The sequence below is a fragment of the Melanotaenia boesemani genome, chromosome 23 (genome assembly GCF_017639745.1).
Source record: "Melanotaenia boesemani isolate fMelBoe1 chromosome 23, fMelBoe1.pri, whole genome shotgun sequence".
NCBI classification, from domain to species: domain Eukaryota; kingdom Metazoa; phylum Chordata; class Actinopteri; order Atheriniformes; family Melanotaeniidae; genus Melanotaenia; species Melanotaenia boesemani.
The window spans coordinates 12989464-13005949 of NC_055704.1; the positions used below are offsets into that span (position 1 = coordinate 12989464).

At 37.5% G+C, this 16486-nt stretch overlaps 1 protein-coding gene across 1 annotated transcript in view; it reads left to right on the forward strand.

Moving 5' to 3' along the window:
* Positions 1 to 2674: 2674 nt before the first annotated feature.
* LOC121634656 (anoctamin-4-like) overlaps positions 2675 to 16486 on the forward strand; it is a 50563-nt gene continuing 36751 nt past the window's right edge. Inside the window, exons 1-3 of the mRNA XM_041977480.1 lie at positions 2675 to 2936; positions 5359 to 5433; positions 14531 to 14755. Of these exons, the coding sequence (XP_041833414.1) occupies positions 2711 to 2936; positions 5359 to 5433; positions 14531 to 14755 (526 nt within the window). The 5' untranslated portion in view covers positions 2675 to 2710. The remainder of the gene's footprint in view (positions 2937 to 5358; positions 5434 to 14530; positions 14756 to 16486) is intronic.

The window sequence follows — 16486 nt, forward strand, 5'->3', positions numbered from 1 at the left end:
CAAGTCCCTGGACTATCCTAATGCAAATGCACCCTTGGACCTGGACCTGATATGGACCTGGTTATGTCAGTTTTACATCACCCAGGCTGACAGTACTGGGGTGTAGGAAAAATTCTGTTTTATTTCTTGCTGACAAAGATCAGGTAGAATCTACAAACTTATTGGTACATCAGCATCTGCTTCACACATTTCTGGCCTCTTACTCTAAGGATGCCTGGCAGCACTGAGCCACAAACAGCGTGCTCTGCCCCCTAGAGGTGACCGTGGTAAACTATATAACTGAACAAGTGTTTGGATACAGTAAAACTAAATTATATGCAGACTACTGAAGAGATGCACCAAACAAAAAATATTTTCAAATCGGTGCTGCATCAACTCAAAATATGTCCTGAGGGGCATTATGCTACATCTATTTCTTACTGATAATATCAAATAAGGCAAAACGCTGCCAAAAAAATTACATTAAACCTGGATTTCGAATTTCCATATAAGCAGGCCAGACATGTGTTTCAGTTTCAACATATCCATTTATCAGTTCTGAAATCCAATTTAAACATTCATTTTAAATGTTCTTTTTTTAAATCTCACATTTTTAAAAGATTTTTATTTCAATTTGTGCATATTTAGCCTTCTATATATGAGAATTATATAGGATGTAAGAATGTCACATGGTAGTGGCATTCCAAGAAGAAGGAAAGCATAACAGTGTGGGCTATAATTAAAGTTGTCATGTGCTCTCCTGACCCTTTGCTCTCCTCTTTTTGCAGTTACTCCACTTTTACATCTGCTGGCTTTATTCAGTTTTAACTGGTTTTATTTTTCGCTATCTCGTATTTTTAGTTGGGTTTCATGTTTTTGTGAATCCAAGCCACTAGGTTATTTTGTAAACTTGAAGCACTCTGCAAATATTGGTATCTGTGATACAAAATATGATGTGAGAGAGAGCAACATACTAAAACAAACAAAATCACTGTGATCGCTAAGGCTGTCTTTCTGTATCTGTTACACATATAAACTCACATTAAACATATTAAGGCACACAAATAGTTCCTGTTGAAGATGATGAGAAAGTACATGTAAAAACTAAGATGATTTATGGTTTAAAACACAACAAAGCCGGGACACAGCTTCATTATAAGTCAGCCCTCTGTCACCACCCCTGTGAGTCCGGACAACACTCTGCTTGTGAATGTGGAGCAGTGTAGAGGATCTGTGCAGAGGCTGAGTTATTATCCGACAGATTTGGGCTATTTCCCCTGAGCCAGAGGTACTTCCTCAAAGTGAAGTGTTTTCTCCCTCAGAGTACTTAGCTACAATGTGCTCAACTCTGAGATTTTGCACATTTTTTCAGTGATTTAACCTTGTTTTGCTTTAGTTTGGGAAGTGTTTGCATGTTTTATTTTGCATATTCCTCATAAAATTAGATGCTTGCTTCAAGAGCTTCAAGAGTTCCGCTTGGCCTTGTTACTCTAAAAGGTGAAATAAAGGAAATGGAGCAATCCAGTTTAGATTCTAATATAAATATCTTCAAATTCTGCATGTTTGAGTGCTAGAAGAAACTGCAGAGCCCCACAAATACGCACAAGACATGGACTTAAAATGCATTTGAACTTGTGTTTTAAATGGTAGCTTACCTTATCAAATGCTGCAGTTCATTTGCATCCATGTGCATAAGGTTCAACTCGTTTAAATCCAAAGAAAGTTCCCATTATTTCTATCATTATATTATAAAGGCTAGTCTTGACAATTCCCCCTCTGTCACCATGTGAAGTCTTTGGGAGAGTGCAACATCTGTTTTGCAGTAAGATGACATAATTCTTACTTTTGCCAGGTGTTGACCCAGCCAGCTTTTAAAATGGATAAATGGATATATGCAAGAACTGAAAAGCTACACAGATGTTCAGTCCTTGCACATTGAGTTCTCTTCACTTTGTGCTTGGGTAAATGCTCATACTTAGACAAATACATGTCTTCTTAAGGATGTGTCTTCTGGCAGTTAAAGGAATTCAAAGCTACTCACTGAGTCTGTTTGGCTTTTGCCAGCTCAAATACATTATCCACTGCAGTACTTTTCCAATGGGAGGTTCCTACAGTATAACTGCTGTAAGTGATGACTTTTTCTTTTTTATTTATGTTAACTGAAGTTAAATAACTTTCAAATGAAATGTAACAAAAACAGTTTTTATTTTCTTACCTTACCTTCCCAACTCTTTTGATTGAAAAGTAGTAAACAACAAGAAAAAAAGGTAGTGATGTATTTTCCAAGTTAATGTCTCTGGTGTCCTATGATTTATAGGCGGTGTTTGGTAACAGACCAACATACAGCAACTCAAAACTGCTTTGTTGTGGTTTCTAAGTCAAGACTACATAATTCAGTTATTTTAAAACTTTTAGAGTCCGTGGTGCTTCACGGAGACTTTTGTTGTGCATTCTTGATCTTGGTAAGACAAATATCTTCTATGATTTTGCCACTGCGACTCGAATAACCACGTGAAGCGGCCACGCCTGCGGTCGCGCGTAAAGACCGCAACATCAACCGTTGCGTGAGCACGAGAGAGGCTGACACGACGGTGCTGAGGTGAGACGGTGGAAGCATCTCACTGACTGTGTCCAGTGGGAGGGTTTGAGGATGTTTTAGGTACAGGGAGCGTATCGCTTCACACGCCGAAGCCATGCGTAATATCTGCGAGCCCCGCCGGTGAGGAGGAGGATGCTGGATCATGAGGCAGGAGCCGACAGCCGAGTGGTCCAACAGATCAACACTGGTATGAAGATCCAAGCCGGGAGCGAGCACGTGGGTTGCAGCAAGGTGGGAGAAACCAACGACAACCAGGTCATCTGCTTGCAGTGTCAGGATGAGGTGGTGCGGGTTTGTCCTGGAAGTCCGCGCAGTCCCCGCCGCGCCGTGGCGACGCGCCTATCCTCCGGATCCGCAGGTAAAGGCGCCCTGGAGGAGTAATCATTTGTCTGTCCACAAAGCAATTGTGTATAATTACTCTAACAGTGAAATGTGGGTTCAAACGAGGGTGTGGTGCCACAGTAATGAGAGCTTGGGACAAATTAAGGCAGCACACTGAGTAGTTAGACACCTTTCTCTCAGAGTTAGAGGCTTAACTCATATCCTAAACAGAAATTAGATTGAGGGTTTTCATAGCTGTGTCGAAGGAAAAAAAATGAGTAATTTTCAGGATACACTACCATACAGGCTCATGCTATTATGTCCAAAATCCAAAAATTTGTTTATAGTCCCAAAGATAATCTGAGAACCTGCATCCAGATGCTGTTTTTCAATGAACATTCTCTTTTGCTGTAATTCATTCATCTGATGATAAATTATGGATGCTGCTCTGATACTGATAGGGTTTTCAGAGTCTGCTTGCTGACTTCCAATAGCCCTGGAAATAAATTATAGCTGCAAGTTTATCTCCAAACATAGAGACAAATTAAAGTGGTTGAGCTAAGACTGTCTGACAGAGATGAATGTCTACCTTTGCTGCATTTCCTCCTTTCTGATGCATATGTGGGTATTAGATTAGAAAACTGGAGATTTGTGTAAAAAACTTCTTGAAATTGCTAAACGAGCTGAATTAATTGTGTTCAGACTGAAGGCAAAAGTGTTTAGTTGTAACTTTCATGTAGTAAGTGACTGCAGCGCCAGAGAAAATCCTTTCTGCTGAGACAGATTAATGATTTAACCTTTTTCTCCTCTGATGGCTGATGTTCCACATTAAGGCTGCAGCTTCCACTGTCAGGGTTATTTTCTTAATTGACCATGGAATAAATTATTATTGTATATATTCTCCTTATTCCCATAAGAAAATGGTGCACTGAAATATTTCCGATCTGTGTGGTTACTCCTGCATTAAATGATTATTTGTGTGGACTTTATTGAAAACATTAGGTGAAAGTAACAGGAATTTATTTTTACATTATATTTCACCAAGATGGACAAGACACTCTTTCATTAACATACACTTTATATGTCTGTGTGTTTCTGACAAATCTGTTATGTGAAAAAAAAAATTATTTTAATTTATCAGCACATACAGTTAAAAAAATCATTTTCTCATCCAATGTTACAATTAGGTAAATATAACCTTAGATGGACAACAATACATGATATAATACACTGTGTTAGTATTTATTTAACAAAAAGTAAGCTAAAGTGGAGCAAGTGTGTGAAAAAACTTGACTCAGTCATTTTCGTTCCTGGCCAGTCAATGAGCTGGATTTTCTTCTTCTTTTGTCTTGGTCAGTGGTCATTCCAGGGAATGTCGCCCCTAGTGAGTAGTTGTTGTTGCATGATGTTGTAAAAAGTGTAAAAGTGTAAAAACTAACCAAACAAAGGAAGATGCAAAATGTCGAACCGACTGCCCGGACTAACCTGGTGTAAACACACCCTTACACAAACAGCTATATAATTATGCACATTCACTTTTACTGTCAATTTAAAATGACTATGAACCTAATATGCATGCTAATTAGATTGTTGATGTAAGCTGGAGTTATGGGAGAGATCCCCTTGCAGGCACAGGGAAAACATGCAAACTCCACACAGAAAACCCCCAGGTGAGATTTAAACCAGGAGCCTACTTCTTGTGAGGTAGCTGTGCTAACAACCACATCACTCTGCAAACAATGATCCTCTCAATGACTGGAAAGCTCAGATACTGAGTCTGCAAAATAAGTCCAAGCCATTACCTTTCTACCACCATATTTGACAGCTGATATGAGGTACTTGTGCTGATATGCTGTGTTTGGATTTCACCAAACATGGCGCTGTGGATTATGACCAAACATCTTGTGAATAAACTTTCTTACTATAGCATAATGAATGGTAAATTGTTTGGAAATAGCCCATAACCCTTCACAGATCAATGGACAGCAATTATCAGATCTCGATTCACAACACTTGTTTTAATGATTGCTGGTGCTATGACACTGGATTATTTAGTTTCTTTTGTAGCACTAAAGCTGCCAGACTCATGGTTTTTATTCCCACAACTCCACAAAGGTTATAAGGTTTTTTCCCCCTCTTGTAGCTCAATGTGAATCAAGGCACTAACACTGCAGGATTATGAGTTTCATTCCTGTAACCCTGCAGGGTCAGGGTTTTTTTTTTTTTTTTCAAATCCTATAGAACTGCAATAGACTCAGTTTCTTATTGGACATACTTTAAACTGCATGATACCAGTGTCATTCCATATCCTGAGACTTTTTTCTGCCTTATATTACAAAACCTGCAGCTGTAAAGCTAACTGATGCTCACCTGTGCTAAAAAATCAATGTCTTAATTGCGCTGTAACTTTCTGTGGATAAAATTACCATGTATACCTTATGCATGTGCTTCTCTTATAGACCGTGAACCCAGCAGCAGCAGCTACAACGTCTCCTCAGGAACCTTTTACAGCTGCGTCAGTCAAATCACCATCGGTGAGTTTCAAAGAGACTGAGCTGAACCTGCATAAGTTGAAAATACCCTCCATTTTTTCCACTATTTGTGTGGTCAGGATTATTTTGTGCCTATAAAAATGAAAGACATTTGTGATGCTGCTAGTCATATATTTATGATAGTTATATAACAGTTTTATCATTGCAATTCAGCTCAGGTTGTAGATGATGTTTTCCTTACCTCAGATGTGTGTGTGTGTGTGTGTGTGTGTGTTAGCAGAAAGCTTCATGTGAATAGAAAAGTACATTTTTGTCATTCTGCAGAGAAACTAAGGCTGCACTGCAGTGGTGTCATGCTAAAGAGCATTTTACTTTCAGATATAGCAATGTTTCTTGCCAGCTCAGATAAGTTAGTGTTGTACATCAGTAAAAGATCCACGTTATTACATATATTTTGCACTGTAGTGTGTATGTTTTGCAAATCATAATTAACAGTGCGATTAAAATCTCAACTGCTCAGTATCATTTAACAGCACTCTTTTACACTTGTATTCATTATAAATAACAAACTTAGCCTCTGTGTCTGGAAAAAAATAGAAGTTTTTTTTAGGCCTGCACTATTCCCAATGGTCATCAGGGGAAGAATTAATTCTGACTCAAAGGGAAGTCCATCCATCCATTTTCTGTACCAACCCTGGACAGGTCTCCAGTCCATCACAGGGACAGACAAGTCAATTGACCACTCACACATAGGGTGAATTTAGAAACATCAATTAAACTAACATGCATATCTTTGGACTGTGGGAGGAAGCTATAGTACCAGGAGAAAACCTCTATATGTACAGGATGAACACATCCACACAATAAGGTTCTGACTGGGAAAAATTTTATTTTAAGGTGATGGTTTTTAAACATTCAAATTTAGATATTTCACACAGGCCTAATTAACTTAAATGAAACTGCTTCTCAACTGCTGTACCTGTAGCAATGCCATTGATAATTCACTGAACATATTTTGTATGAACTGCACCATTGCAATTAACTAATATCAGTGAATCTGTGGGAGACAATCCCATCGACAGATAATGGGAGACAGCAACTCAGTAGCATGTTTACATGAAGCAGGTGACGCTAGAATTCATTGTCTTTATGGAAGTTACTGTTTTTGCTGAATCACTTGCAAATGCTTCACAGTCTGGTACTGGTGTGTGGGCCAGTGGTTTGGGAGCCATGGAGAAATTTCATGTTCCAACTGTTAAATATCCTACAGACTTTGAATGTATGGGGGTTAAGAGCCTGGCATTAACAGTGTGGGTTATATCAAAGTGGCTATGTTCATCTTTTTATCCATGCTTAGGTAAAAAAAAATTACATGCACAGCTGCTTCACTAGCCTTTTTCCTGTAGCCTTTTAATGGCAGGACTGTTACATTTATGTTGAGCATTGAATGTACAGAGGTAGAGTTTAGTTTGAAGATGATGCAATGCTGATATGTTGCTGAGTTGAGTGGAGGGTGTTGTCACACAGCAATTCCTCGATGTTTGTTAGTTTTTTGTAAACAGTTACTGATGAAAAAAAAATCAGACTTGTGGGTCTAACAAATGAAATCACTGCTGGGAACCATATTAGAATGGCAACGACCAATAGAGCAGCCATCCACCAAAGATGTAAGCTTAGACCTCTGAAGCCAGCGTCTAATTTGTGTTTCTGGTGTAAAAAAAATAAATATAGTTGATAAAAAGCAGAGTAAAGGCTCATGTATGCTACATTTACATACGTAAATACCTATATCTGTTTCAAATGTCAGTGTCCTCATAGCCTTTACGTTGGTACAGTTCTTAGCAACCAGAGGGCAGTGCAGAGTTCAAAGTTCACCTCCTACTTGGTTTCAGACAACAGTAAACATGGCGACAGAGGAAGAGATCATGATAAGGTACATTCTCGGAAAGAGAAAAAAGAGCAGCCTTGGGTTGTTTGGTTGAAGCCTCATTTGCACACATCCTCAGAAATAAATGCATTTGCAGGCTGTTCGAGAGTAACCTCAAGGGACAGTGTTGGGATAAATTTTGCTGGAAACACTGAGGAATGACAGCAGTAATAATGAGAGAAAGTTTCTAAGACAAGACACAGTGTGTTTGGTTAAGGAGGCTTATTTATTATCTGTTGTACCATGGTTGGCATTTTGTTCTGTTTTGACCTCAAAATTAACCAATTACTAACCTCATCCATTGCCGCCATGCTTATCATTGTATTTACGCTCTATAAATTTCTCAACCCTGTCCTGAGTTCTTTAATGCTCCCTCTAGTGGAGTCCTCTGGTACTACACAAGCAAATATGTAAACTATTGGAATCATGATGTAGTCAGTTGCCTACACAAATGTGACTTTAAGAAACAAGTTTAATCTCAGCCTAACTTCTGGTTTTTGTGACTGTGTGGATTTGGGTGTTCTCCTTTTATTTGTAAACTTATACCACAAAAGACATTTTTCTACCTTCTAAAGAGACAAAAGTAGAGTGAGAAGTGTGCCGTGACAGGTTAAAGGAATCAATTTTCTGTCAGTATTTTTAGTTTTCCCCCTCTGTTGATTATCATTTACACTCTAACTCTGAACACTATATATTTTTTGAGGGTTGTTTTTTTTTCTTTTTAATTTAATTTTTTATAAATAATCTATTATTTCTATGATACAGTGCACATTTTTGAAAATCACAGTCACTTGTGTTGATACAGAACTTTTTGTGTGTGTGTGTCAAAACATATAGTGAGACTGCACCCTCCAGCAATCTCACTTTTAAGAAGATAAATGATGTCTGACTTTTATTTAGCCTTCCAGGTTCCAGATATTGTGCAGGCAAACTCCCTGTTCCACTCAACTGAGCTGTAATTATGGTTGCTTATATGATTTAAGTAAAAAGTCAATATATAAAAAAAAAATTCTGCACTTTGTTCCAATTTCTCAGGAATATATTAAAACAAAGGTTTTTGTGGTGCATGCAATGTGCGGCTTGGTGCTGATGCTGTGTGATGTAAAGATGAGCCAGTAGTAGATAAATTAAAGCTGTCCTCTGATGTGTACTTAGTTGAAAGCAAATGGAGTGTAGGTAACAAAGCTGTCTCAAATAATTTTCCTGTCAAAAACTGTAATCCCTTGCCATTTCCGACATTCAGCTTTTGCCCTGCGGCATTTTTTTCTCAGTGATTATTACAGTAGTGTGTTGAGGGTTGAGAGAAGTTAAGCTCTGAGCTGTGACAGCAAGGAGTTCAGCTCAGGCTGCTGCATGCAGGTGTTCCTCTCCTCTCTCTGTCCTAAATTAAAAAAAAAAAAAAAGCTAATGAAGTGCTGAGGGAGAGCTTTGGGCCGTTGAGACTCACCCTGTTGGGTTTACAAAGGGAAAGATCTATAGTCTTGCTCTCTGACATCAAAAGAGTTAGTGTGCTGCCTGTGATTTAAAAGCCCTGGCCTTTGTTTTAAAGGAAAGAACAACTCAGCATCACTGTAGGTTCGTAAAAGTTCTAATCGATTATAATCTTGCTCTCTACGTCGTTGCTGAAGGAATTTACTGCCGTCATGCAACTGATGGACAAAGCTAATCTTCACCCTTGGGCAGGAGTTCAGTAAATGATGACATGAAAAACATTAAAATAAACCATGTTGATAGACTGACTGCAGCCTACAGCAACTCCACACAAATTAAGTTTTTGGGTCTGTTGAGTGTGATCTCTCTTTCTCTTAGATATTTTGGCATTAGAGAAGATTTATGCTCCGCTGAATTCTGAGCTTTTTCTTATATTGAGCTTCAGAATGGTACTTGTTTTCCTAGCAAGTTTCTTATGTGTAAAAACGACTGACATCTTTAATGTATGCTGCATATAAACTATTAAAGTCCTTTGTACAGAACCAGAAGAAGTATTTCAGTTTGGAAAAAAAGTCAGAACAGTTGATTTCTTCTCACCCTCTCCAGCACTGGAGGACTTTTCTTCTTTCTTATGATGAGGACTAATAGATCATGCATACACATGTCCAAAACTAGAGCTTGGTTACAACCCACATTTAGAGGCACAAGCAGCCTCTCTCAAAATGCTCTTTGAGCATCATAAAACACATCCAGTAAAGGCCTTCTACATTACTAAAAATATGTAGAAGTGTTATAATCTTATCCAGGATAAGATTATAACACATCCAAAGATTAAATAAAATGAGACCAAATGTATCCATGCTTCACGTGTGACAGGTGCTCTCTACTATAAAGAATACTCTGTGTACACCAAAACACATTCCATATTTAATATACATTACTAAGAAATGGCCACATTTAATCACATTTAACTTTGCTATTTCCACAAAACCGCAGGTTATGGTCACAACGGTCAGAGATGGCCGAGTAAAGCCAAAGGCTATTCAAAACCTCAATAATTTCATTGTGGTCTTATAATAAGATCTGTTTTGTGGAGAAAAGTCCACTCTTCCCACTCATCTTAAGCCCCCCTTTTGATTAGCCTTTAGTTTAATTCACTCATTAGGAAAACCTAAATTTTTTTTAAAGAAACAAAACAGAATATACCTGTAATTACAAAAAACAACATAAACATACCATCATATTTATAACTTATGGTCAAGCAAAAACATAATAATGAAAAATATTTAACCTCTTTCATGCTTACACATTAAGATTAAATTAATCTTTCAGATCAATTTGCAGGATTTATTTTATTTATTTTTGATAAACTTAATTAAACATGAAAATAATAAAGTCTCTTCATCGCCAGTTATTTAGTTCAGTACATTACACTGATATTTCCAGAAAAGTTGCACATATTCAGCAGTCGTCTCTGTCATTGCTTCTTTAATGATTTTTCTCCAAAATAAAGATGCGCAAATAATTTCTGCTTGAAAAGACCAAGCTCTTGGAGGATGTTCCTTTTATACCCAATCACTGACACCCTTAATCACCTGACTGTAGGATCTTCACTACGTCACTTTCAATTCCCTTTATTTATTTTATTTTATTTTATTTTTAATTTTTTTTTTGAAGGACAGTATCCTTTGTCTGTTAAATAAACAAATTGGCAAATAACAGATTTATGATGCTTATATATGTCTGACCAGTTTGTCTAATATTCAAAGTATCTGAATATTTGTGTCTTCAAAAATACTCTTCTATGGAAAGAAAGGCGTCTTGCTTCTAATATAGCATCCAGCATAAGTATAGTTAGTAAATTTGTAAAATTCTGACAAAAAATTGCATCCTTTCTGTTTCCAGCATAATTTTGTCCATAAGATGTTATAGATGCATCTTGCAACACTTCTTGCAGAGCAGTTACTGTATAACTGCACGTGCGGGACACCATTACTGCTATGTGGTGCTGAAATAGAAACACCATCAGTGTTCAAACTCTGGATCTCCAGCCACCTAATGGACTTGAACCGGCAGTCCTCTGTAGGCACTCAGCTCATACCTTAGTAGACAGTGTAGCCTGTGACCCAGATACCCACACCTGCATTTGTTTTCTCACCTCTGAGGATGTCAGGAAGTGTAGGGGCTTACATATCTGGGCCTTGCTCTCCTCTGAGAGCCACGAGGGCACTTTTTTTCTGATGACTGCGACATAGATATTGCTTAGAACACACTATGTCCACACACTGTGAGTTTTGGAGGTCGTTCGGATGCATGCCAGGTGTACATTACAGCACTACCTCCACCTCTTCTGCAATTTCAGGTGGCTGTTATAGGATGTCGAGGATCAGCAGCTCAAAGCAGTCATTAATGTCATTTAAAAAGGAAAAGTCAAGTTCAGTTAACACCTTATTTGTGTATGCTGTACAATGACGGGGCCACGTTTATATTACTACTCTTGCTATAAATCTATAAATATTGAGTCTGTTAGAAAAGATATGTGATCAAATTGAAAATGAAAAAAAAAGTTCTCTAATTTTATGATTTTTTTTACGCCTTTTTTAAAGCTTTTTTTGTTTCTATGTATCAAATATTATAAATAAACCCTTTTTAAAAGTCACCCTGTTTTAATGTGCAAGTCTTTCATTCTTCAAATCTACTCGCTGTGCTCTTTTGTGCACTCTGAGGTCTGAGGGTTTTTTCTTTTCTTTTTTACATTTTTCCACCCCCTACAGAACAATAGTAACTGATACAGTCATATGAGACTGTGGTATGATTTATCCAACCATAAAGGTCAGTGATATAAGCTCGCCATCACAAATTGCATTGTATCTTCACTTTTTGGACCTTGGACCTTGTTCTATATCACATTGTAAACTGAGATGTGATAATAGGGAAGTACAGGTCATTTATGCACACTCAGTAATGCTTTTTAATGACCTTAACTAAAATGTATCTTAACAAGAATGGAAATATTTTCATTTTCTCACCAGTTATTCTGTTCTACCCAATATATACTTCCACTGGATTGTAAGCTAGTTCAACCTGCTTGATTTAAACCATGAAGCATGACTTAATCTGCACAATGTCTGGGGGCACAGTGCCAATGGCAAATAAGAGCACAACCCTGAAAACGAGGTTTGTGGCAGAACTGCAAATCAAAGGTTAGATAGTGTAAACAAGAGAGCTGGCATTGTAACAGCAAAACAGACATTCAGGCCAAAAGTCTTATCAGGAAGAGAGAAGCACATAGAACTTTAAACTAAATTTACCAAATTACTCAAATAACTCTGTGTTTAATCAGAGTTTTATTTTCCCTTGAATTATCTCTCTCATTCTTTAAACAATTATTTAGTTTCATTTAATTACTTTTTTATAGAAGACAGGATCACACTGCATTGCATGTAAAAGTTTATTCTTTTAGAAAATGCTGTAAAGTTATAAAACACTGTGATGTCACAAAGATGTGATGGTGTACAGGTTCTTCTTCTGAATTTCTCTTTAGCTGAACATGATCTACGAGAGGTTAGCTGAACGGCTCAGAGACAACCAGGCTTTCCACTTCTCTGCTATTGATTGGGCAGTGTTTGCTTGTTGCTGAAGTACCTCCAAAATCTGCTGGGCTTTGTGTTTCACAGGAAACCATGAAGTGTGTGTCTCTGAGTGTGTTTTAAGTTTGTTCTGGTAACTCACATCATACCTGTAGTTATCTTCAAGAAATACAGCTCATCAGCTTTAATATCAACATCGATATACTGCATATTTTCAAACCTAATTTTTCTAATACTGCTTCATCAAATTCAAGGAAGCTAGAACTTATTAAAGGTGGCTGTATACGAAAGGCATAGTACACTCTGAAAAAAAGTATCAATTTGTACTATTAGGGGTACAATGGCTTGTCACTGGGGTGGTACCCTCAAGGGTACTCCTGGTGTACCCCTAACAGAGGGTACATATTTTTACCCATCCAGTTTGTACCTTATTAAGACTTGAATTGTACCCCTTGTTTGCTTGTTAGGTTAATTGGTGTTTCTAAATTGTCTTTAGATGTGTGTGGTTGTAGTGCCTAGTAGCATCTGGGATAGGCCGTTGACCCTGTATTGGAATAGGTATGAAAAATGGATGGACATTTATAGCAAAATCACTGTGAGTTTAACTTTGGCTAGCAGCTAGCTAGCAAGTTCAAATCTCTGCTCTACATCTGAAAAAATTATTATTAGGGCTGTTAAATGATTAAATGATTAAAATTTTGAATCAGAATAATCATATCTCAAATGAATTAATCATGATTAATCACAGCTTTCAAATTAATCACAAATTTAAAATAATTTCAAAATGATTAATCAGGGTTCCTGAGTTTTTATATGTCTGAAATCTGCTCGTTTTTACTGTATTGTATCAACAGAACAAGCCAATGCTACAAATATTTACCGTTAGCCGACCTTCTCTTGGGTAAACATCAGATGTCCAAGGGTCAGTAAATGCAGCATGTAATGTACTACTACTATGTATTTCAGAATTCATATCATCTCACCAACTGTCTCCATGGGTTAGAAATGAAGAAATGATGAATGTATGGGTCTTGTCATGCATTAATTGTGTTAAAAATATTAACACAATTAATTATATAAATTAATTAACGCCGCCAACGAGTCATTTTTGACAGGCCTAATTATTTTATAAAAAATGTTTTTGCTGGTTAAAAGAGCACTTCAAAAACAAAATCCATTACCACTTACATTTATAAAAATCTGTTTTAAAAGTATAAAACACATGTCATCTTAGCACGTTTTGTCTTAACGGGATATTGAATCCAGTCTTTACCGCTTAAAGGTCTCAACTGCTTGAGTAGTATAGTTTGATAAACTTTGATTCTTTTGACATATCTTATTTTCTTTTCTTCTTTTTTCTTCCAATATCTGATTTGTTTTATCTGCTAAATGCTCCACTGTGCTCACTGACTAGATGCTTTACTTCCTGTAATATCATGTTGGATATTATCAGTGGGAAAGACCTTTATGGGATCATTAAAAGCAATCTTAATTATGAGCAAGAGCACAAAGAAATTATGTCAGACTATGTTAGCCATGTTTGGCCAATCAGCCTGCATGACACCAAGCTCAGGCACCAACCTACAGCTGAGATGAGCTGAGCTGGGTCTCCAGACTTGTGAAATGGAGAGAAAAACCTGCTGAAGAGAAATCGAAGTGCCGTGGAGACAAGCTGAGCTGGTTCAGCAGTCTGCAGACGATCATGAGGCAATGGGAGCATCAGATACTGTGACTGACAGAGTGGAGCTCACAAAGTTCATTGTCTTCCAACTGTTAAACCTGCAGTCCACAAAAAAGTGCAGTTTTTGACAAATCATTAAAAATAAATCCAATAAAAAATTTTTAAATTGTTTATTTATTCTGTTGCTTTATGTTTTAACATTTCTTATTTTAGATGATATGCTAATGGGCTTTTTTATATGTTATCTGTATAACTTGCAGCAAAATGATCATGTTTCTGCATAAGGATTAAATTTAAGACCTCCTGCTTTTAACATACAGATGAAAACTTCCACCATTAGAGGGCGATATTGCTGTAGAGATATCTTACTTCTCTAGCAGAGGTTCTCCTGGTAGATTCAGCAAATTTTACCTGTGAAAACCACCTTTATGATGTGCATTTTCATCGTGGCATGTTTCAATACTTAAACTTTTATCATCTGCCTTTGTTCTGATTGTTGTGCTTTGGCAGGGTTCGACCTTGGGGGTCAAGTGGCTATCGAGTTCTCCCACTGGAATAGTCCTTTCCCGTCAAGCAGCCAGAATCTCCCCAGTCCGGACTGCATTCATTCTGAGGCTTCTGCCCTCCCTCCAGTTAGCGAGCATCTGGAGCCAGTCTCCTGCCCAGCATCACTGTCCATCACCCCACTGCCCACCTTGAGTGCCAGTCAGGAGACGCTGTGTGACAGTAGCACAAGTATGTAAACTGCTGCAACAGCACAAGTTTTAAATGATGAGCCATGTGATACAAATAAAAACAAGTCAGAATCTTGTCCAGTGACTAAGCTGCTACCAACTGATACAAACGTTATTGTATCTTGATTGACTTCTTTGTGTAAAGATCAAGGCTTTGTGGGGGTCATAGCTTGGCCCCCTCAGACATGTTGCTTGTGAAATTTTAGTGGGTAAGAATGGGACTCTACCACATTTCACTGATGCCTGCAAACATTCCTCCTTACTGTGCTCTCCAGTCCTGCAAACACTGCCCCTCTGCTACAGACAGATAAATCAAAGGCAGCTTAGCTTCTGATGAGGCTTCCATTTGGTTCTGCTTGTTCTGAGCTTCTGATTATGTCCAAAGAAATTCAGCTCAAGTTGCTTTTCATCATATTTCTTTATCTGAATTTCACTTCTTTCTTGCACATTTTCTTTTTCCATCTGAATAACAGCACACCTGCAAACACCAGTGTGATGTGGAGAAACTCACTTCAGCCATATTGCCTCTTCCATATGGCTGTCTCCTACACGTTTATCGTTTCACTTCATGATAATGATTATTGATCAACTTAATCAATTTGTTATCTTTACCAAGATTTACATATTTTAGAGTTTGAATAAAAACAGTGAAAAGAAAAAGTGAGGGCACCCTGCATGTTCACTACCAAGTAATATGAGAAACGCCTCTGTGGATTTTTAGATTGTAACAGATCATTATCTAGTCATTTCAGATTGTGGATGCTCATCTGGGATTTGATCAACCGAAAAGAAGACTCGTCACTCAATGAACTCCACTGGCGACCCGTGACTGCTCAAAGTCACTAATGCTACGAACACAGTTACTGCATGGTCTGCACCAAGCTATATGAACTCAATCAGGCTGATGCTCTGCTTCTTAGGGACCAATACTGCATAATGCAGACTCCTTTCTGCCTTCTGCAGAGAACACCCCCTATCCTGACAGCTCTTATACCTTTGCACATTTTTTTCTTGTAGTATTTTCTTTCTAAAAAAGGATAGATAGGATATCTTACAATGATTGCAATGATCATAATGATGAAGCCAAATTCTGTTTCTCACTTGTAAGCTGTTTTGAATAAAAGTGTTAACTGACTATGAAAATATAAAAAGGTCATATTTGTACAGGTGTGACTGCACAGTAGTCCAGTACGCCACCAATTTCAGAGTCTGCATAATCTTGTTAAGTAATAAAACAGGGGTTTCCTTTTTGTTTATACAAATATGTATTACTATACATTTTACAAACATTAGCATAAAATGTTCATTTACATGCTAAATTAATACAACAAATAAATGTAAATTCAGTATAAAGTAAAATTCTAAAATCCTTGAAAGTCAATATTTGGTATGACCACCTTTATTCTTCATTATAGTCTGAACCTTCTAAGACAAGCCTTCTTCTAATTTCTTGAAGTAGTCTTCAGAAATAGTTCTCCGGGCCCCTTAAAGGACTTTCCAAAGTTCATTCTTGGATTTTGGCTGCCTTTTGTTCTATTCTCTGTCAAGATGATCTCACACTGCTTCAGATATGTTGAGATCTGGACTCAAGGGAATATTTCTCAATCCAGAAGACCTTTTGCCACAGATTTCCAGTCCAGTTCTTGTGTCATATGGCATACCTTAATATTTTATCTCTATTTTACTTTACTTTGATAGCCACCCTTCTTGAGATGTCATTTTGTTGAGACTT